Below are 22933 nucleotides of genomic sequence, written 5' to 3' on the forward strand. Positions count from 1 at the left end.
TCATTAGGAGGTTGAAGAGATTTGGTATGTCAACAAATGTACTCTATAACCTCTATAGATGCACCGTGGAGAGCATTCTGACAGGCTGCATCGCTGTCAGGTATGGGGGCTACTGCACAGTACTGAGCTGCAGAGGGTTGTAAATTTAGTCGGCTCCATCTTGGGCACTAGCCTACAAAGTACCCAGGACATCTTCAAGGAGCAGTGTCTCAGAAAGGCAGTGTCCATTATTAAAGACCTCCAGCACCCAGGGCATGCCCTTTTCTCACTGTTACCATCAGGTAAAAGGCACGCACTCAGCGATTCAGAAACAGCTCCTTCCCCTCTGCCATCTTATTTCTAAACGTACATTAAACCCATGAACACTACCGCACTTTTTTAATATACAGTATATTACTTGCTTTTTTGCACAACTTTTAATCTATTCAATATAAGTATACTGTAATTGATTTTCTTATTAATTATTATTTTATTGTTTTTTTTTCTTCTATATATGTATTGCATTGAACTGCTGCTGCTAAGTTAACAAATTTCACAGCACATGCTGGTGATAGTAAACCTATTTTGATTCTGAGATGGCAGAGGGGAAGAAGCTGTTCCTGAATCATTGACAGTGTGCCTTCAGGATTCTGGATCTCCTTTCTGATGGTAGCAAGGCATCACCTGGGTGATGCTGTCCTCAATGATGGATGCTGCCTTTTTGAGGCATGTCCTGGATACTATGGCAGCTAGTGCCCATGAAGGAGCTGACTGAGTTTACAACTCTCTGCAGTTTACTTCAATCCTATGCAATAGCACCCCTCCCCAGACAGTGTTGTAGCTAGTTAAATGCTCTCCATGGTACATCTGTAGAAATTTGCGAGTGTCCTTTGGTGACTTACCAAATCTCCTCAAACTCTGAAGAGTGATGCAGCCTGTCAGAATGCTCTCCATGGTTTTTGAGTGTATTTGTTGACAAACTAAATCTCTTCAAACTCCTAATGAAATATAGTCGCTGTCTTGCCTTCTTTATAGCTGCATCAGTATGTCGGGTTCAAGTAAGACCCTCAGAGATCTTGACACACAGGAACTTGAAATTGCTCACTCTCTCCACTTCTGATCCCTCATCTTACTTTTCCTGAAGTCCACAATCAACTCTTTGGCCTTACTGACGTTGAGTGTAAGGTGGTTGTTGCGACACCATTCAACTAACTGGTATTTCTCGCTCCTGTACGCCCTTCTGAAACCATCTGAAATTCTGCCAGCTATAGTTGTTTCATCAGTAAATTCATAGATGGCATTTGAGCTAGGCCTAGTCACGTAGACATGGGTGTAGAGAGAGTAGAGCAGTGGGCTAAGCACACATACCTGATGTGCACCAGTGTTGATTGTCGGTGAGGAGATGTTACTTCTGATCCCCACAGATTGTGGTCTTCCAGTTAGGAAGTCAAAGATCGAGTTTCAGAGGGAGGTACAATTTCTGGAACTTTTTGATCAGAACTGTAGGAATGATCATGTTAAACACTGAACTGTAGTCAATAAACAGCATCCTAATATAGGCATTTGTATTGTCCAGGTGATCCAAGGCCACGTGAAGAGCCAATGAGATCGAATTATTTGCATCAATCCTGGAATCACTCTTGTGAATCTTCTCTGAACCCTTTTCAATGTCAGTATATTCTTTGGGCTCCTTATTTTAGAAAGGATATACTCAGATTGGTGAGGGTTCAGAGAAGATTCACAAGAATGATTCCAGGGAATGAAAGGGTTACTGTAGGAGGAACATCTGGCAGCTCTTGGGCTGTATTCCCTGGAGTTCAGGAGAATGAGGGGGGGATCTCATAGAAACATTCTGAATGTTAAAAGGCCTGAACAGGTTAGATATGGCAAAGTTATTTCCCATGGTCGGGGATTTTAGGGCAAGAGGGCACAACTTCAGGATTGAAGGACATCCATTTAAAACTGAGATGCAGAGAAATTACTTTAGTCAGAGGGTGGTAAATCTGTGGAATCTGTTGCCACAAGTGGCTGTGGAGGGCAAGTCATTGGGTGCATTTAAGGTAGAGATAGATAAGCTCTTGATTAGCCAGGGCATCAAAGGGTATGGGGTGAAGGCAGGGGAGTGGAGATGACTGGAATAATTGGATCAGCCCATGACTGAATGGTGGAGCAGACTCGATGGGCCGAATGGCCTACTTCTGCTCCTACATCTTATGGTCTTATGGAATTGGCCGTAGACCTATTGTGGCGATAGGCAAATTGCTGTGGGTCCAGGTCTTTGTTGAGACGGGAGTTAATTCTAGCCATAATCAACCTCTCCAGAGCTCCCAGTCTCACATAAGTTGAAGCTGATGCGTATTTATTCCATGCTCTGTGCATGATTTCACCCGTTGACATTTTATTATGCCTACAGCAACAGCACATGCTTTCCAAGCTGACAAGCGAGGAAACATCAAATGTGTAAGATGTCAATGCATGAGAATTATTCCAAACAGAAGATGCTGGGTGAGAACAAATAGAGAAATAGACCAGAATTACATTATTTGATCAACAAAGAGTGGACGTCAATATATGGGGTAGAAATAAATGTACAGCATAGTATTTACAATTCCTGAACTAGCCTAGCCCACAAATATCTTGTATAGAACTTTTCTTTGAAACTTTTTATAATTCTGAGCTCTTCATACCAGCTGATGTCTCATTTTTCTCTTTTCTAGAAAGAATGTCCCCAATTTAGTTAGTTTTATGAAGGACATTTGATGACCGTGGGCCTGTACTCACTGGCGTTTAGAAGAATGAGGGGAGATTTCATAAATCCTTTTGAATATTGAAAGGCTCAGATCGAGTGGATGTGGAGAGGGACTTTCTATAGTGAGGGAGTCTAGGTCCAGAGTGTACAGCCTAAGAATAGAGGGATGTCACTTAGAACAGAGATGAGGAGGAATCCCTAAGCAGAAAGTGGTGAATCTGTGGAATTCATTGCATAGCCGGCTCTGATTCAAAGATTCAAAGTATGTGTACAGAACACAACTCTGAGATTTGTCCTCCCACAGGCAGCCACAAAACAAAGAAACACCATGGAACCCGTTCAAGGAAAACATCAAACACTTAACGTGTGAAAAAGGATTAAGATGCACAAGCAGCAAAAAGCGAGCGAACAACATAGAATGTCAAACATCAAACCAGGAGTTGAATATTCATCTTAGTTCAGTTCAGCACCTCAAGCCAACTGCAGGCTGCGTAGCCAGTCTTCAACAAGGTACCCCAGTCCGCACCAATCACGACAATCAACCTCTCAAAAACAGCAAAAAAAAAGGAACCAGAATCCAGAAACACATGCAACGTGAACCTCAAAGTCCCCAAAACGAGTCCACAGCTACAAGCCTTGCCACTCAATCCTCACAATGTGGAACAAAGTACTGCTGCATTTTCCTCTGACAGCAGCTAGTGAGAGAAAGACTATGACCGACCAAATACAGGCAGATGGCGCCAAACACTTGCCTGCACTCTGTTCTCATCTTTGTTGACATCAACCCTCACCCTTGCTTGATGCCTCAGAGAGAAGCAATTGAGTCAATCAGGGACTCACAAGCTGCATCCAGGCCATCAGACCGTACATTTCGCTTCACATCTCACCAAACTCCCTCAGAGAGAGCAAAGTGCAGGAAAACACAATCAGCTCGAAAACACACCATAAAAATATAAATCATAGGTTCCAATCGCACATAGCTTAGTAGCAGAATCATATTTGAGATAAGTTAAAGCAGCTCATGAACTGCCTGCCAGACATCGCCAATGGTCTCATTGTTCGCTGGCACTGGCTGTGGAGGCCTAGTCATCCAATATAGTTAAAGCAGATGTGATAGGTTCTTGATTAGTCAGGGTGTCAAAAATTACAGGAAGAAGTTAGGAGAATGAGGTTGAGAGAGATAATAAATCAGCCATAATAGAATGGCAGTGCAGATTTGACGAGCCAAAGGGTAATTCAGCTTGTATGTCATCTGGTCTTTAACATTATCAAAACAGAAACAGATGCAGAGCTTAGTTAATTGCCAGATAATTAATGACAACTGAACTTATATAATTGCTTGAAATATATGGCCCAATTTGCTTTCCATATTGATAAAGACCTTACCGTAATCAGAAAGTGTGCAGACATGCGCAAAAGATAGTAACATGTCCAACATAGAGACTGCATCAGACAGCTTATACAGGCAATGGATGTGTTTGTAGATTTTGGCCAGGAGTTTGCAAACCACCCTAAAGAAAGTCAAAAATGTTTCTTTAATGCCAACAATTAAAAATTTTCTAACCGAAGAGTCTGTGAAAAATGTGTAACATTAAGCACATTGATAGGGTCCTGACTTAAGTCAACTTAAACTGAATGAATAGATAATTTGCCGCCAGTTATTGAGCATCACAACGGTGCAGCAGGCAGTAGTAGAGCTGTCAGCTCACAGCTCCAGTGACTCACCCTTAATCTGACCTCCCTGTGCAAAGTCTGTGCAAAGTTTGTACCACCTCCCTGAGACCACAAGGGTTTTGCCACTTAATAGAGATGAGGCTCGAGTCAAAAGCAGAATAGCAGAAATAACTCAGTAAGGAACGATAACTTTACTAATAGACCATAAGGGGCCACAAAACAAGTGAGAACAGAAACCAAACACATCAGGCAACAAGGTAGATTTTAGGCAGGGAAAGTGAAAGCTCGAAGCCACTGGCTGAGTCCCAGTGGTTCAATGAGTGACCAAGTACTGTGGCTGAGAACAGGGGTTAATTAAATAGGCTACAGGTGATGAGTCTGGAACGAGCAGTAGGTGAATCCTTTTAGCTGGGTGAAGACTTGACAGGCTTGCTCTTGGTACTACTTTCCCTTCCACATCCCAGACACATGTTCATTGGTAGGCTAATTGTAGGTGAGTGGAAGGACCTAAGGGGACTAGTTGGGCTTGTGGGGACAATTGTGTGTTAATGTAAATAGGCCTTTGATGTTTGTAGCTGATCATATGCGCTGAAGGGCCTATTTCTGTGCTGTATGAGTCTCATCATTGTATTTTTTTATGGTTTCTATGATGAGAGATATTGGCATTTTAAATAGTCACACTTTACAATCAATGAAACACTAGGGCAGCACAGTAGCGTAGTGGTTAGCATAACATTATTACAGCACTGGCGGACCAGGGTCAATCTCCGCCACTGCCTGAAAGGAGTTTGTACGTTCTCCCCATGACTGCATGGGTTTTCTCCGGATACTCTGGTTTAGTCCCACGTTCCGAAGATATTTAGTTAGTAGGTTAATTGGTCACATAAGTGTAACAGATGGCACGGGCTAGTTAGACCAGAAGGGCCTGTTACCATTGCTGTATCTCTAAATAAAAAGAAATAAACAATCTGTTTTAAGAAGTAGAATTCACCACACTGGAGAGAAACTGGGAGCCCATTTATTCAACTGCAGATCCTACAAACAAGCATTTTCTGGATATCATTTCAGACCTAAGTATGGGCCAGAACACCCTTTGCTTTGTTTGGAATAGTGGTATGAGATGGGTTCTAGCTACATGAGGGCATGAACAATGCCTCAGATTAGTAGCACATCCAAAAAATTTCAAGCTGTTAGTGATACTAGGCTTTAACAATCCACTGAGATTGTCAGCCTCAAATTACATGATCGGAGATCCTGCCCCATGGACAAGAGGGCCAACAACCGATCCACTGGTGAGGCCAAATTTGGAGTATTGTTTCAGTTCTGTTCAGCTACCTACAGAAAAGATATCAATATGCTTGGAAAAGTCAGAGAAAATGTACAAGGATGTTGCCGGGATTTGAGGACCTGAGTTATAGGGAAAGTTGAATAGGTTAGGAATGAGGGAAGATTTGATCGAGGTATACAAAATTATGAGGGTTATAGTTAGAGTAAACTCAAGCAGGCTTTTTCCATGGAGGTTGAGTGAGATTAGAACTACGTGAAATGTTTAAGGGGAACATGAGGGAGAACTTCTTCACTTAAAGGTTGGAGCGAGTGTGGAATGAGCTGGCAGAAGTAGTGGATGTGGTTTCAATTTCAACATTTAAGAAAAGCTTGGGTGAGTACGTGGATGGGAGGGGTATGGTCCAGGTGCTGGTTGATGAGACTTAGGCAGAGTAAGCTCAGCACAGATAATACAGACTAAAGGGACTGTTCCTGTGCTGCAGTGTTCTGTGACTCTGTGACTCTGTAACTACAATCTATAACTGCCACCCAGTGACAAACTTCCATTCTTAGTTTAAGTAGTCTTGATCAAATGACCCTCAATAACAGAATATCCAAGGATTTTTTTTGAAGAATATGTTTTATGAATATTTGTAATCTCCTTACAGATAAGTCATGTGGTAAATTTCCCTCAAAGATTCTTGGCACCGTTCATTCATTTTAATTAGGTCGGCAGTGGTGAAGTTGTAGGTATTCTTCAGAACGGTGACCTGTACAGAAAAGCACAAATGAGACAAAGGGTCATGTCAGAGTGGGCATGAGGAAGACCAAGCCACTTATAAATGCCACACAGCCTGGTGCAGCTGACATAGCAGTTAGTATAACACTTTTCAGTGCCAACAAATATAAGTTTGATTCCTGCTACTGTCTGTAAGGAGTTTATACGTTTTACCATATGTTTCGATGTACACGTGACAAATAAAGCTAATCTTTAAGTTAAAATGGCTAGATACTGCATAGCTGAACATCTCTTTGTTGGATCTTTGCTGCCTCTGTGTCAACTGGATTTAATATGAAATGATTAATTCAGTTGTGACAAATGGGAACAGCCTTTTGGAATGGAAAATAACTGCTTCAAGCACAAGTAGCTGCAGAAAATCCCAAAGCAATTCAGTCATATTCTGGACTGCATTCTCTATTGTACTGGAATATTACAAACACTGAGTAAGACTATTTGCAAAGGAATATTACGAATGAGATTTTTTAATCCATATAATATTCCTGACCTGAGCCACTAACATATAGAATGTAGGGCAGAGCCTTAGCTCAGAATCAGAATTATTATCACCGACCTATGTCGTGAAATATGTTGTTTTGTGCCAGCAGTACAATGCAAGACAAAAAAATTACTCCAAACTGCAATACGAAATACAGTGGATTCTGGTTAAATGGGAACTACTTAAAACTGTTTGCTCGAAGCACGGTGTAGTGTCTAACAGCCGCACAAGTGCATGTGACTGACACTAGTTAGAAACTGTTCAGCAAAAGACTCCAGCCCCAAAGAAGCAGCACAATGTCTCAAATAAACTAAGGGAATCCTGGATAGTTTCTCGATGAGTTTTTGCTCTTCAAGAGTTGTCCCAAATAAGTGGCTGCCCCTGTAAACCGATGGCATAATTAACCAGAATCTCTTGTATTTAAAAAATAAGGTGAAAATAGAGAGCAAGATAGTGAGTTAGTATTCCAATCACAAACAAGAGAGAATCTGCAGATGCTGGAAATCCAAGCAACACACACAAAATGCTGGAGGAACTCAGCAGGCCAGGCAGCATCTATGGAAAAGAGTACAGTCGATGCTGAGGAAGGGTCTCGGCCCAAACGGTCAACTATACCCTTTTCCATAGATGCTGCCTGGCCTGCTGAGTTCTTCCAGCATTTTCTGTGTGCAGAGTGAGTTGGTGTTCATGGGTTCATTGTCCATTCAGAATTCTGATGGGAGGAAGGGAAGAAGCAGTTCCTAAAATATTGAGTGTGTGTCTTCAGGCTCTTGTACCTTCTTCTTGATGGTAGCAATGAGAAGAGAGCATGTCCTAGAAAGTAAAGGTCCTTAAAGATGGATGTCAACCATCAAGATACCTGAATACCAGAAAAGGTATTTAGTCTGAAGCTCATTCTAGAAATACCACTTAGCAGAATTCTGCAGTTATCAGTGAACTGCTTTCACTCACAATTGACTTCCAAACAACACTGAACTTTTTCTCAGTGTCCTACCCCAAAAAAATTCCTGGAAATGCAGGAGAATCTCCTTTTTGGCAAAGCAAAACTAGCCCTTGCAGAGCCTGCCCGGTTTTGACAAACAATTATGTCACTAGAAACAAGGAACTGCAGATGCTGTAGCCGAGAGCAATAAACACTCTGCTGGAGGAATTCTGTGGGTGGAACAGTATGTATGGGGGGGGGGCGGGTGAAGGGAATTGTGTCTTTTCAGGCCATAACACTGCATCAGAACTGACTGGGGAGAGGGAAGATGGCCAATATAAAGATAGGGAGGATTTCGTTGAAATCTATTGAATATTAAAAGTGAATGTGGAGAGGATGTTTCCTATACTGGGGAGGTTTAGGACTAGAGGGCACAGACTCAGAATAGAGGGACAACCATTTAGAATAAAGATGAGGAGGAATTTCTTTAGCCAAAGGGTGGTGAATCTGTGGAATTCATTGCCACAGACAGCTGTAGAGGCCAAATTGCTCGGCATATTTAAAGAAGATTGATGGGTTCTTGATTAGTAAGGGCATCAAAGGTTTAGACCATAAGTCATAGAAGCAGAATTAGGCCATTTTGGCCCATCAAGTCTGCTCCACCACTCAGTCATGGTTGATCCTTTTTTCACCCCCTGAAATGCCAATTATTTACTCTTTTCCATAGATGCTGCCTGGCCTGCAAGTTCCTCTAGCATTCTGTGTGTGTTGGTCAGAAGAAGGGGTTGGGAAGGGGCAGTGAAAAACACAGGAGAGAAGGGTTACCTGAAATCAGAAAGTTCAGCATTCATACCATTGTGTTACAGACCAACCAGACAAAGAAAAAGGTATTGTTCCTCTAGTTTGCATTGGGGCCCCATCCTGGCAATGATGAAGGCTGCGAGTGGACAGGTTGATGTGGGAATGGGAAGGAGAATTGTAATGCAATTTACGGTTTAAGCTGGTGCTACTGAAGATGTGCGACAGCTTGCTGATTAATCATAAGGCAACAGAATCAACTAAAAACATTAGTTATAACATCTTTTCCAAAGCAAAGTGTGGTAAACTATTGCCGCAGTAAGTGAGAAGGCAGGCGGAGGTGAGGCTGGTTCCGGGGATGAGCTGTGCTTGGGGCATTGCAAGGCGCAACGTGTTTGAGCCAGAGTAGAAGAGAGTTCGTATCGCTACTGGAGATGAAGTGAGTGATTTGGAGAAGAGTTTTGACGCCCAACCATCTAACTCAGGTGCAAGGTTGGATCACTCTAAGCACCAAGCCAATTTGCTGAGATACAGAACGGCTATGGGTTGGGTGGTCCAGGTGTGTCGCTGTGCCTAGTACTGGAGAGTGGCACTTCTCGGTGCTTAAACAATTTAAACATTGGCCCAGATAGATTGGAAGCCCAAATGTCAGGTACGGAGGCAATGGTCAGCTGATTTACTCGCTCTCCTGCATACGTTTATTCCTTTCTTTGTGGCACCAAGACTGCGAACTGATCTGGCCACTGTGCATTTCTGCCCCCCAACTGCTCCACCAGTGGACCTGGGACTCAGTCTGGTTTGGGATGGTTTGCTTCTATTGTTTGCATGATGTGTTTTTTCTCTCTCTTTCCCTGTGCAGTGGTTTTTTAGCCTTTTCTTAGTTGGACTATTTGGGTTTCTTGCTTTGTTGCTGCCTGTAAGCAAACAAATTTCAAGGTATAAAATATGAACATTCTTGGATAATAAATGTGCTTTGAAACTTTGAATAAAACTGAGAGGTTGGAATAGCCACTGCAGATAGAGTATAGGTGCTCTGTCTCAGAAAGGCAGTGTCCATGATTAAGGACCTCCAGCACCCAGGGCATGCCCTTTTCTCACTGTTACCATCAGGTAGGAGTAAAGAAGCCTGAAGGCACACACTCAGCGATTCAGGAACAGCTTCTTCCCCTCTGTCATCCGATTCCTAAATGGACTTTGAAGCTTTGGACACTACCTCACATTTTTTAATATACAGTATTTCTGTTTTTGCACATTTTAAAAAATCTATTCAATATATGTAATTGATTTACTTGTTTATTTATTATTATATTTTATTTTATTTATTATAATTTTTTTCTCTGCTAGATTACGTATTGCACTGAACTGCTGCTGCTAAGTTAACAAATTTCACGTCACATGCCAGTGACAATAAACCTGATTCTGATCTCACTGGCGTGGAGGAGGCCACATCAGGGACACCTAATTCATCAGGTGAAGTTGGAAGAGCTGCATACAAGTTTTTGTCTTACTTGAAAGGATAGTTTACATTACCATCTGGCTTCTTCCCTTTTCCTTGCCAGTCCTGATGAAGGGTCTCAGCCCATAATGTTGACTGTTTATTCCCCTCTATGGATGTTGCCTAATCTGCTGAGTTCCTCCAGCACTTCGTATGTATTACTCTGGATTTCCACCACCTACAGAATCTCATGTGTTGATAGTTTAGGGTACTGGATGGTTGTGAGGGATAAGGTGTAAGAAGAAGTGTTGCAGGGGAAAGCACCAGATGTCAGAGAGGTGGAAAGGCAGGGATGAGCTGCTCAGTGAGTCTTGAAGGGCAACCATGTTCATGTTGAAATTCAACTTCAACCAGGTATAAGTGCCATGAAAGGTAGCTTTCTGCAACAGCAACACAGTACATTACAAACATGATAAACAAACACTTACATTTACTTAAATGATGCATATAGTACCTTACACAACAAAGTAAACATAACAACATTAGTGCAAGTTGAAGAAAATATAGTCTGAGTTACAAATAAGGATTTTCAGGTTGGTTCAAGAACCTGATGACAGTGGGAAAGAAGCTGTTGTTGAATCTTGAGATGTGAGTCTTCAGACTCTTGATGGCAGCTATAAAGCAAACACAAAACTGGGATGGTACAGATCCTTAGTGGATCCGAATGGATGACAACTTCCTGAGATATCACCTTTTGTAGATGTCCTTAGTGAGTAGAGCTGCATACATGATGGAATTGGCTGTCCACCACATTCTGCAGCCTCTTGCATTCCTCTTCACTGCAGTTCCATAAAAGGCCATCATGCAACAAGGCAGAATGATTTCATTGTCAGTCTTCGATGACAAAATCCCACAAGCGACTTTAAGTGAGGACAACTTCTGACCGCAAGTTCCTACAAAGGATTGTGAAGACTGCTGAGAAGACAAGTGGGGTCCCTCTTCCACCTATTAGACATATTTATAAGCAGGACCGCATACAGAAGGCCCTTGGCATTGTCAGTGATCCCTCCAATCTGTCCAACAATCTCTTTGACCCCCTATTATCATGCAGAAGGTACTGTAGCATTAGGTCAAGAACTGTTAGGATAGGAAACAGCTTCTACCCCAGGCTGGGAGACTACTGAACTACCGGGCTCCAACCCAAGTCTCTTCATGTGTAAAGCACCAATAGCATTATATTGTTTACTTTTTAAATTGTAACTTTACTTTCTAAATTATTATCTATGAATTTACTTTTGTTAATATTGCTTTATAGGTTACGTGTGTGAGTTACTATATGTACTGTGTTGTGCATCTTGGTTGGGAGGAATGTTGTTTCGTTTGATGGTATACATATACATAGATATTAATGAAGAGGATGAGCTGGAGCTTTTGGAAAACATCAAGTTGGATAAGTCACCGGGACAAGACGAGATGTACCCCAAGCTACTGTGGGAGGCGAGGGAGGAGATTGCTGAGCCTCTGGTGATGATCTTTGCATCATCAATGAGGACGGGAGAGATTCCGGAGGATTGGAGGGTTGCGGATGTTGTTCCATTATTCATGAAAGGGAGCAGAGATAGCCCAGGAAATTATAAACCAGTGAGTCTTACTTCAGTGGTTGGTAAGTTGAGGAGGAAGATCCTGAGAGGCAGGATTTATGAACATTTGGAGAGGCATAATATGATTAGGAATAGTCAGCCTGGCTTTGTCAAAGGCAGGTCGTGCCTTACGAGCCTGATTGAATTTTTTGAGAATGTGACTAAACATATTGATGTTTAGAGCAGTAGATGTAATGTATATGGATTTCTGCAAGGCATTTGACAAGGTACCCCATACAAGGCTTATTGAGAAAGTAAGGAGGCATGGGATCCAAGGGGACATTGCTTTGTGGATCCAGAACTGGCTTGCCCACAGAAGGCAAACAGTGGTTGTAGACGGGTCATATTCTACATGGAGGTTGGTGACCAGTGGTGTGCCTCAGGGATCTGTTCTAGGACCCCGACTCTTTGTGATTTTTATAAATGATCTGGATAAGGAAGTGGAGGGATGGGTTAGCAAATTTGCTGATGACACAAAGGTTGGGGGTGTTGTGGATAGTGTGGAGGGTTGTCAGAGGCTACAGCAGGACATTGATAGGATGCAAAACGGGTCTGAGAAGTGGCAGATGGAGTTCAATCCAGATAAGTGTGAGGTGGTTCATTTTGGTAGGTCAAATAAGATGGCAGAATATAGCATTAATCGCAAGACTCTTGGCAGTGTGGAGGATCAGAGGGATCTTGGGGTCCGAGTCCATAGGACACTCAAAGCTGCTGCGCAAGTTGACTCTGTGGTTAAGAAGGCATATGGAGCATTGGCCTTCATCGATCATGGGATTGAGTTTAAGAGCCGAGATGTAATGTTGCAGCTATATAGGACCCTGGTCAGATCCCACTTGGGAGTACTGTGCTCAATTCTGGTTGCCTCACTCCAGCAAGGACATGGAAACCATAGAAAGGGTGCAGAGGGGATTTACAAGGATGTTGCCTGGATTGGGGAGCGTGCCTTATGAGAACAGGTTGAGTGAATTCGGCCTTTTCTCTTTGGAGCGACGGAGGATGAGAGGTGACCTGATAGAGGTGTACAAGATAATGAGAAGCATTGATCACGTGGATAGTCAGAGGCTTTTTCCCAGGCTCGCATGAGAGGGCATAGTTTTAAAGGAAAACATTAGGAAGGAAACGGTGATGAGTAGACTGATGGGACTGAAGGCTAACAAATCCCCAGGTCCAGATGGTCTGCATCCTAGGGTACTAAAGGAGGTGGCTCTGGAAATTGCGGATGCATTGGTGATCATTTTCCAATGTTCCTTAGATTCAGGGTCAGTTCCTGAGGATTGGCGAATGGCTAATGTTATCCCACTTTTTAAGAAAGGAGGGAGGGAAAACAGAGAACTATCGCCCTGTTAGCCTAACATCAGTAGTGGGGAAGATGCTAGAGTCCATTATTAAAGATGAAATAGCGGTCTATCTTGATAGCAGTGATAGGACTGGGCCCAGCCAGCATGGATTTACCAAGGGCAAATCATGCTTGACTAATCTATTGGGAGTTTTTCGAAGATGTAACCAGGAAGATAGACGCGGGAGATCCAGTGGATGTGGTGTACCTTGACTTTCAGAAGGCATTCGATAAGGTACCACATAGGAGATTGGTGGGTAAAATCAGAGCTCATGGCATTGGGGGGAGGATATTGACATGGATAGAAAACTGGTTGGCAGATAGAAAGCAAAGGGTAGCAGTGAATGGGTGTTTCTCGGAATGGCAGGTGGTGACTAGTGGGGTGCCACAGGGCTCGGTATTGGGACCACAGCTGTTTACGATTTACGTCAATGATTTAGAGGAAGGCATTGTGAATAACATCAGCAAGTTTGCTGATGATACTAAGCTGGGTGGCAGTGTGACATGTGATGAGGATGTTAGGAGAATTCAAGGTGACTTGGATAGGCTGGGGGAGTGGGCAGAAACTTGGCAGATGGCGTTTAATGTGAATAAGTGTGAGGTTATTCACTTTGGGAGCAAGAACAGGAAGGCAGATTATTATCTGAATGGTATGGAGTTAGGGAAGGGAGAAATACAAAGAGATCTAGGAGTACTTGTTCATCAGTCTCTGAAGGTGAATGAGCAAGTGCAGCAGGCAGTGAAGAAGGCTAATGGAATGTTGGCCTTTATTACAAAGGGAATTGAGTACAAGAGCAAGGAAATCCTTTTGCATTTGTACAGGGCCCTGGTGAGACCACACCTGGAGTATTGTGTGTAGTTTTGGTCTCCAGGGTTAAGGAAGGACATCCTGGCTGTAGAGGAGGTGCAGCGTAGGTTCACTAGGTTAATTCCTGGGATGTCCGGACTGTCTTACGCAGAGAGGTTAGAGAGACTGTACATGCTGGAATTAAGGAGATTGAGGGGGGAATCTGATTGAGACATATAAGATTATTAAGGGATTGGACAAGATAGAGGCAGGAAATATGTTCCAGATGCTGGGAGAGTCCAGTACCAGAGGGCATGGTTTAAGAATAAGGACTAGGTCATTTAGGACAGAGTTGAGGAGAAACTTCTTCTCCCAGAGAGTGGTGGAGGTGTGGAACGCGCTGTCTCAGAAGGCAGTGGAGGCCAATTCTCTGGATGCTTTCAAGAAGGAGCTAGATAGGTATCTTATGGATAGGGGAATCAAGGGTTATGGGGACAAGGCAGGAACCGGGTATTGATAGTAGATGATCAGCCATGATCTCAGAATGGTGGTGCAGGCTCGAAGGGCCGAATGGTCTACTTCTGCACCTATTGTCTATTGTCTAATGTAAAGGTGCTTGGAAGTAGTTACAGAGGAGATCTCAGGGATAAGTTTTTTTTTACAAAGGGAGTGGTGAGTGCGTGGAATGGGCTCCCGGCTGCAGTGGTGGAGGTGGAAATAATAGGGTCTTTTAAGAGACTCCTGGATGGATACATGCAGCTTAGAAAAATAGAGGGCTCTGGGTAAGCCTAGGTAGTTCTAAGGTAAGGACATGTTCGGCACAGGTTTCTGGGCCAAATGGCCTGTATTGTGTTGCAAGATTTCTATGTTTCTGCACATGTATGTTTGAATGACATAAACAGAAACATAGAAATCTACAGCACATTACAGGCCCTTTGGCCCACCATGTTGCACTGACCATGTAACCTACTCTGGCAACCGCCTAGAATTTCCCTACCACATCACCCTCTATTTCTCTAAGCTCCATGTGTCTATCTAAAAGAGTCCCTTCAAAGACCCTGTTGTATCCACCTCTACCACCTTCGCTGGCAGTGCATTCCATGCACCCGCCACTCTCTGTGAAAAACTTACCCCTTCTATCTACTTACAAGCACCTACAACTATACCCTGTCCTGTTAGCCATTTCAGCCCTGGGAAAAAGCCCTAGGCTATCCACACAATCAATGCCTCTCATCATCTTATACACCTCTATCAGGTCACCTCTCATCCTCCATCGCTGCAAGGAGAAAAGTCCAAGTTCACTCAACCTATTCTCATAAGTCACGCTCTCCAATCCAGGCAACATCCTTGTAAATCTCCTCTGCACTCTCTCTATAGTATCCACATCCTTCCTGTAATCAGGTGACCAGAACTGAACACAGTACTCCAAGTGGGGTCTAACTAAGGTCTCATACAGCTGTAACGTTACCTCAAGGCTCTTGAACTCAATCCCACGGCTGATGAAGGCCAACATACCAAACGCTTTCTTAACCACACTGTCAACCTGTACAGCAGATTTGAGTGTCCCATGGATACGGACCCCATGATCCACATGCTGATCCTCCACACTACCAAGAATCTTACCATTAATATTATACTCTGTCTTTAAATTTGCCCTACCAAAATGAACCACTTCATGCTTATCTGGGTTTAACTCCATTTGCCACTTCTCAGCCCAGTTCTGCATCCTATCGATTTCCTGCTGTAACCTCTGACAGCCCTCCACACTGTCCACAACACCCCCAACTTTCATGTCAGCAGCAAACTTACTAACCCACCCACCTACTTCCTCATCCAGGTAATTTATAAAAATCACAAAGAGGAGGGGTCCCAGAACAGATCCCTGTGGAACACCACTGGTTACCGACCTCAATGCAGAATATGAACCACCTGCAACCACCGTTTGCCTTCTGTGGGTAAGCCAGTTCTGAAACCACAAAGCAAGGTCTCCTTGGATCTCATGCCTCATTACTTTCTGAATGAGCCTCGCATGGGGAACCTTATCAAATGCCTTACTGAAATCCATATACGCATCACTGTTCTATCTTCATCAATATGGTTTCTTACATCCTCAAAGAAGTCAATCAGGTTCATAAACATTACTTGTCCTTGACAAAGCCATAATGACTATCCTTAATCAGATTACATCTCTCCAACTACTCATAAATCCTGCCTCTCAGGGTCTTCTCCAACAACTTGCCCACCACTGAAGTCAGACTCACTGGTCTACAATTTCCTGGGTTATCGCTACTCCCTATCTTGAACAAGGGAACAATATTTGCAACCTTCCAATCCTCTGGCACTTCTCCTGTCCCTATTGATGATGCAAAGATCATTGCCAGAGGCTCAACAATCTCTTCCCTCACTTCCCACAGTAGCCTGGAGTATATCTCGACCGGTCTCGGCGACTTATCCAACTTAATACCTTTCAAAAGCTCTAGCCCATCCTCTTTCTTGACGTCTATACACTCAAGCGTTTCTGTCTGCTGTAAGTCATCCCCATAACTGCCATAAACTTAGAAGTCAAGATGATGGCTATCCAAACTAAATATCCTAATGCCTGCATCATGGTGTGGTATGGAAATTCCAGTCTACAGGAACACAAGAGGGTACAGAGCGTAGTAGACACAGCCCGATCCATCATGGGTACAGCCTTCCACGTCATTGACAAAAACAGTTGCTGTCTCAAGTAAGCAGCATCTATCATCAAGAATTCTCACAATCTGAGTCACGTCCTTTTCTCACTGCTGCCTTCAGGAAGAAGGTACAGAAGCTGAAGGCCCATGCTACCAGCTTTAGGAACAGCACACATAGAAACATAGAAAATAGGTGCAGGAGTAGGCCATTCGGCCCTTCGAGCCTGCACCGCCATTTATTATGATAATGGCTGATCATCCAACTCAGAACCCTGCACCAGCCTTCCCTCCATACCCCCTGATCCCCGTAGCCACAAGGGCCATATCTAACTCTCTCTTAAATATAGCCAATGAACTGGCCTCAACTGTTTCCTGTGGCAGAGAATTCCACAGATTCACCACTCTCTGTGTGAAGAAGTTTTTCCTAATCTCGGTCCTAAAAGGCTTCCCCTTTATCCTCAAACTGTGACCCCTCGATCTGGACTTCCCCAACATCGGGAACAATCTTCCTGCATCTAGCCTGTCCAATCCCTTCAGGATTTTATACGTTTCAATCAGATCCCCCCTCAATCTTCTAAGTTCCAATGAGTACAAGCCAAGTTCATCCAGTCTTTCTTCATATGAAAGTCCTGCCATCCCAGGAATCAATCTGGTGAACCTTCTTTGTACTCCCTCTATGGCAAGGATGTCTTTCCTCAGATTAGGGGACCAAAACTGCACACAATACTCCAGGTATGGTCTCACCAAGGCCTTGTACAACTGCAGTAGTACCTCCCTGCTCCTGTACTCGAATCCTCTCGCTATAAATGCCAGCATACCATTCGCCTTTTTCACCGCCTGCTGTACCTGCATGCCCACTTTCAATGACTGGTGTATAATGACACCCAGGTCTCGTTGCACCTCCCCTTTTCCTAATCGGCCACCATTCAGATAATAATCTGTTTTCCTATTTTTGCCACCAAAGTGGATAACTTCACATTTATCCACATTAAATTGCATCTGCTATGAATTTGCCCACTCACCCAACCTATCCAAGTCACCCTGCATCCTCTTAGCATCCTCCTCACAGCTAACACTGTCGCCCAGCTTCGTGTCATCCGCAAACTTGGAGATGCTGCATTTAATTCCCTCATCCAAGTCATTAATATATATTGTAAACAACTGGGGTCCCAGCACTGAGCCTTGCGGTACCCCACTAGTCACTGCCTGCCATTCTGAAAAGGTCCCGTTTATTCCCACTCTTTGCTTCCTGTCTGCTAACCAATTCTCTGTCCACATCAATACCTTACCCCCAATACCGTGTGCTTTAAGTTTGCACACTAATCTCCTGTGTGGGACCTTGTCAAAAGCCTTTTGAAAATCCAAATATATCACATCCACTGGTTCTCCCCTATCCACTCTACTAGTTACATCCTCAAAAAATTCTATGAGATTCGTCAGACATGATTTTCCTTTCACAAATCCATGCTGACTTTGTCCGATCATTTCACCGCTTTCCAAATGTGCTGTTATCACATCTTTGATAACTGACTCCAGCAGTTTCCCTACCACCGACGTTAGGCTAACCGGTCTATAATTCCCCGGTTTCTCTCTCCCTCCTTTTTTAAAAAGTGGGGTTACATTAGCCACCCTCTAATCCTCAGGAACTAGTCCAGAATCTAACGAGTTTTGAAAAATTATCACTAATGCATCCACTATTTCTTGGGCTACTTCCTTAAACACTCTGGGATGCAGACCATCTGGCCCTGGGGATTTATCTGCCTTTAATCCCTTCAATTTACCTAACACCACTTCCCTACTAACATGAAGTTGCTGGTGAACACAGCAGGCCAGGCAGCATCTCTAGGAAGAGGTACAGTGTGTTGCTTGAATCTCCAGCATCCGCAGATTTCCTCATGTTTGAGCTTTAGGAACAGCTACTTTCCTACAACCTTGAACCAATCTCTGTATAATTCTGACTGTACCTCAGCAACAGAACATTTTGCACTCCCACACACTTGTCTCTGAGTGTCTCATTTTCTTTCATGGTCTTATTTTTGCACAACTGGAGGTCCATCAACCAGTCCTCATCAGGAGATCAGAGGTAGAAAGTGTCAGAAACTTTAAATTTCTTGGTGTTATCACTTCAGAGGACCTTTCCAGGACCCAGCACATAAATAAATTTATGAGGAAAGCACAGAAGCACCTCCACTTTCTCAGAAGTTTGCATAGGTTGAACATGACATCTAAAATTTTGACAAATGACTACAAATGTGTAGTGGAGAGTATATTGACTGGCTGCATCACAGCCTGGTATGGAAACACCAATGCCCTTGAATGTAAAATTCCACAAAAAGGAATGGACATGGCCCAGTCCATCACAGGGAAAGCCTTCTCTGCATTAATGCACACGGAGCATTGTTGCAGGAAAGCAGCATCCATCATCAGGGACCTCCACCACCCATGACATGCTCTTTTCTCACTGCTGCCATCAGAAAGAAGGTACAGGAGTGTCAGGATTCACTCCACTAAGTTCAGAAATAGTTATTTCCCCTCAACCATTAGGCTCTTGAACCAGAAGGGATAACTTCACTCAAATTCACTCATCCCATTACTGAACTGTTCCCACAACCTTGGACTCACTTTTAAGGAGTCTTCATCTCATGTTCTCAATATTTATTTATTTACTTATTTATTTATTAATTATTTCTTAGTCTTTTCTTTTTTTTTGCACAGTTTATTGTCTTTTGCACACTGTTTGTCCACCCAGATAGATGTGGTCTTTCATTGATTCTATTATGGTTATTGGAATTATTGAGCATGCCTGGAAGAAAACAAATCTCAGGGTTGTATATGGTGACACGTATAATGCTTATAAAATGTATTCATCCCCCCTTGGAAGTTTTCATGTTTTATAGCATTGAATCACAGTGGATTTCAGGAACAGCTACTTCCTTACAACCTTGAACCAATTTCTGTATAATCCTGACTCTAGCTATGCAACAGAACATTACAGACCACCTTTTGCACTCCCACACACTTGTGGGAGTGTGATCAACAGAAAAAGACTCTTACATGTCAAAGTGAAAAAAAGATCTCTACAAAGGGATCAAAATTAATTACAAATATAAAACACTGTGATTCAATCGTTTAAAACAATAAAACACAAAAGCTTCCAAAGGGGGAAGAGTACTTTTATAGGCACTCTATGAATTTTGATAATAAATTCACTATTTTGCATAAGTTCTGTTTAAATGATAGCATGCAGGTGTTGTTTATACCTATGTGCCTGTGATGCTGATGCAAGTTTTTCCATTGTACCTGCACCTCCCCATCCTTATGCTGTGACAATCAAGTTCAAAGTACATTTATTTACTAAGTATGCATACCATATACAACCTTGAGGTTCATCTTCTTGCAGGCAGCCGCAAAACAAAGAAACACAATCAAATCCATGAAAAGCTCCAAACTACAAAGGCCATCAAACATCCAATGTGGGGGAAAAAAAGAACAAATTGTACTACAATAAAAATGTAAATAAATAACATACAGAACATGAACCAGAGTCCCCAAAAGTAAGTCTACAGCCAGTTCAATGATGAGGCGCGTGAAGACAGTCAAGCCTCATGCATCTCGCATCGGACACCAGTATAGTAGCACGAAGAGAGGGATATGGGTCAATCGCAGGCAGACAGGATGGGCTCAGGTGGGGATCCTGGCTGGCATGGAGTAGTGAGCTGAACACCAGTTTGTCCTCCACCCTCAGCCTCAAATACTTAATCTTTTAAATCTGACTCAGTGCTTAAATCAGCTGAACATCAGTTCGTTTCTCACTCTCAGCCTGGTCCCAACCACTTCAATCCAGCCCAAAGTCCACTCAAGCAATGGCCGGCACAGCTGTACCTGCAGTCTTGAGAGTGCAGTTCATCAAATCCTTCAGGATACCGCAGAAAAGACAGATCATACAGATGGTTCAAAAGCAAAACTCCCAAAGAAAAATTACAGGCTGTGAAATGCAGTAGTTGTAGTGCAGAAAACAGTATAATTAGTAGAATAGTTATTAGATTTGTTAGCTGATTGTATATCGCCAGTGCCATCTTGGAAACTCAACTTGAAACAAACTATTTAATGGAGAATTTCAGAGTTTAACAGCACAGGTTAAAATGCAGTAGCAAATATATCAGAAGACTCAGTAAATAACTAACCTTGATGAACTCAGAAGGGAGCTGTCCACTTGGGAATGAACTTCCCTCACAATTCAGCTGAATAAAGAATCCTCGAGTAGTACTGAAGCTGGTTTTCAGAGGCAGGCTATATTTCTCTCCCAGCTGCACTATCATTCCTAATCAGGTTAAGAGAGAAAACATCAACACATTAAGTATTCAGGAAGTACCATCACTCTTACCCTACTGCACAATTTACACACTCTTCATAGAGTCATGCACAGCACAAAAATGGGCCCTTCAGGCCACCAGGTCCATGCCGACCTTTTTGCCAATCTACACTACTCCCATTCGCAAGTAGAAGGATGGATCTTTCTTTTGCTGGTCTATTCAAATACCTGTCTAAATGCCTTTAGAGCATATTATTTTTATCTGATTTTATCACCTCCTTCAGTAATGTATTCCAGAGATACAACACTGAATGGAGTACCAATGCGTTCATGCATGATTCAAAAATCTGATACTAGAGGGGGGGAATCTGTCAGTTAAACATTCAGTGTGTGCCTTCAGGCTCCTGTACCTCCTCCAAGATAGGGCATGTCCTGGATGGTGAAGTTCTTAATGATAAATGCTATCTTTTAAGTTTTGTAACTCCAGAAACTAATTGAAAGAAAAACACGGAGCCAGAGATACACATGTACTTAGTTTTTTTTCCTTTAATGAGGCATGGCATGGTGGTGTAATGACTTTCATGTACTTCTTACATATAACCCTCACTTCCAAACCTCTGACTCTCAATACAGGAGCCCCTCAGGGCTGCGTACTGAGTCCCCTCCTTTACTCCCTGTATACCCATGAATGTATCGCCACCCACAGCTCCAATCTGCTAATTAGATTTGCTGACGACACTACATTGATTGGCCTTATCTCAAACAATAACGTGGTGGCCTACAGGGAAGAAGTTATCTCTCTGACACTGTGGTGTCAAGAGAACAACCTCGCCCTCAATGTCACAAAAACAAAGGAGCTGGTTGTGGATTACAGGAGTAATGGAGCCGGGGTAACCCCTATTGACATCAATGGATCTGGGGTTGAGAGGGTGAACAGCTTTATGTTCCTCGGCATCCACATCACTGAGGACCTTACGTGGTCCGTACACACCAGCTGTGTGTTGAAAAAGGTATAACAGCGCCCCTTTCACTTCAGACGGTTGAGGAAGTTTGGTATCCTAAGAACTTTCTATAGGGGCTCAATTGAGAGCATCCTGACTGGCTGCATCAGTGCCTGGTATGGGAAAGGTACCTCCCTTAATCGCAGGACTCTGTAGAGAGTGGTGCTGACAGCCCAGTGAATCTAGTTGTGAACTTCCCATGATTCAGGACGTTTACAAAGACAGGTGTGTAAAAAGGCCCCGTACAATCACTGGGGACCCGAGTCACCCCAACCACTATATATTCCAGCTGATACCATTCAGGAAGTGGTACCGCAACATAAATGCCAGGACCATCAGGCTCCTTCCACCAGGCCATCAGACTGATGAACTCACACTGACTTGCATGTACTGTATATTACATTGACTGTTCTCTTTATTATAAATTATAAATTACTGTGATTGCACATTTAGCTGGAGACATAACGTAAAGATTTTTACTCCTCATGTATGTGAAGGATGTAAGAAATAAATTAATTCAATTCAAAAATAATTATATAAGAAACAAAAAACACTTAATCAAGCAAAATTTACAATATTACTCAAATATTACTAAAATACTAAATACACACTTCTCCTTGCTTAGTTATAAACTCCAACTCAATACAGAATACATCTCAACTCAAATATGTATTGCTCTCCAATCATTATATATGTGTATTATACACACACACACACACACACACACACACACACACATATACATATACAAAGACCATGATCTCCTATGTGATATGAAATGGGAAATGAGGATGATACATATATACACACACACACACACACACACACACACATATATATATATCAATCATCACAGTAATTATGTGCCATGTGATATGACCATGGTTGTTCGTGGCAAATTTTTCAACAGAAGTGGTTTGCCATTGTCTTCTTCTGGGAGGTGTCTTTACAGATGAGTAACCCCTCCCCCCATACACCCCAACCATTAGCAACATCAGCAATTCTCTTCAGAGATGGTCTGCCTGGCGCCAGTGGTTGCATAACTGGGACTTGTGATATGCACCAGCTGCCCCCATGGCTTC

At 42.9% G+C, this 22933-nt stretch overlaps 1 protein-coding gene across 1 annotated transcript in view; it reads right to left on the bottom strand.

The window, feature by feature from the left end:
* Nucleotides 1–22933, bottom strand: part of msh4 (mutS homolog 4) — a 256979-nt gene that overhangs the window by 38940 nt on the left and 195106 nt on the right. Inside the window, exons 12-14 of the mRNA XM_063063470.1 lie at nt 20723–20859; nt 6335–6438; nt 4115–4239 (exon numbers count right to left, since the gene is read on the bottom strand). Coding sequence (XP_062919540.1) covers nt 4115–4239; nt 6335–6438; nt 20723–20859 — 366 coding nt within the window. The remainder of the gene's footprint in view (nt 1–4114; nt 4240–6334; nt 6439–20722; nt 20860–22933) is intronic.

This window comes from Mobula hypostoma, chromosome 12 (genome assembly GCF_963921235.1).
Source record: "Mobula hypostoma chromosome 12, sMobHyp1.1, whole genome shotgun sequence".
Classification (NCBI taxonomy): Eukaryota; Metazoa; Chordata; class Chondrichthyes; order Myliobatiformes; family Myliobatidae; genus Mobula; species Mobula hypostoma.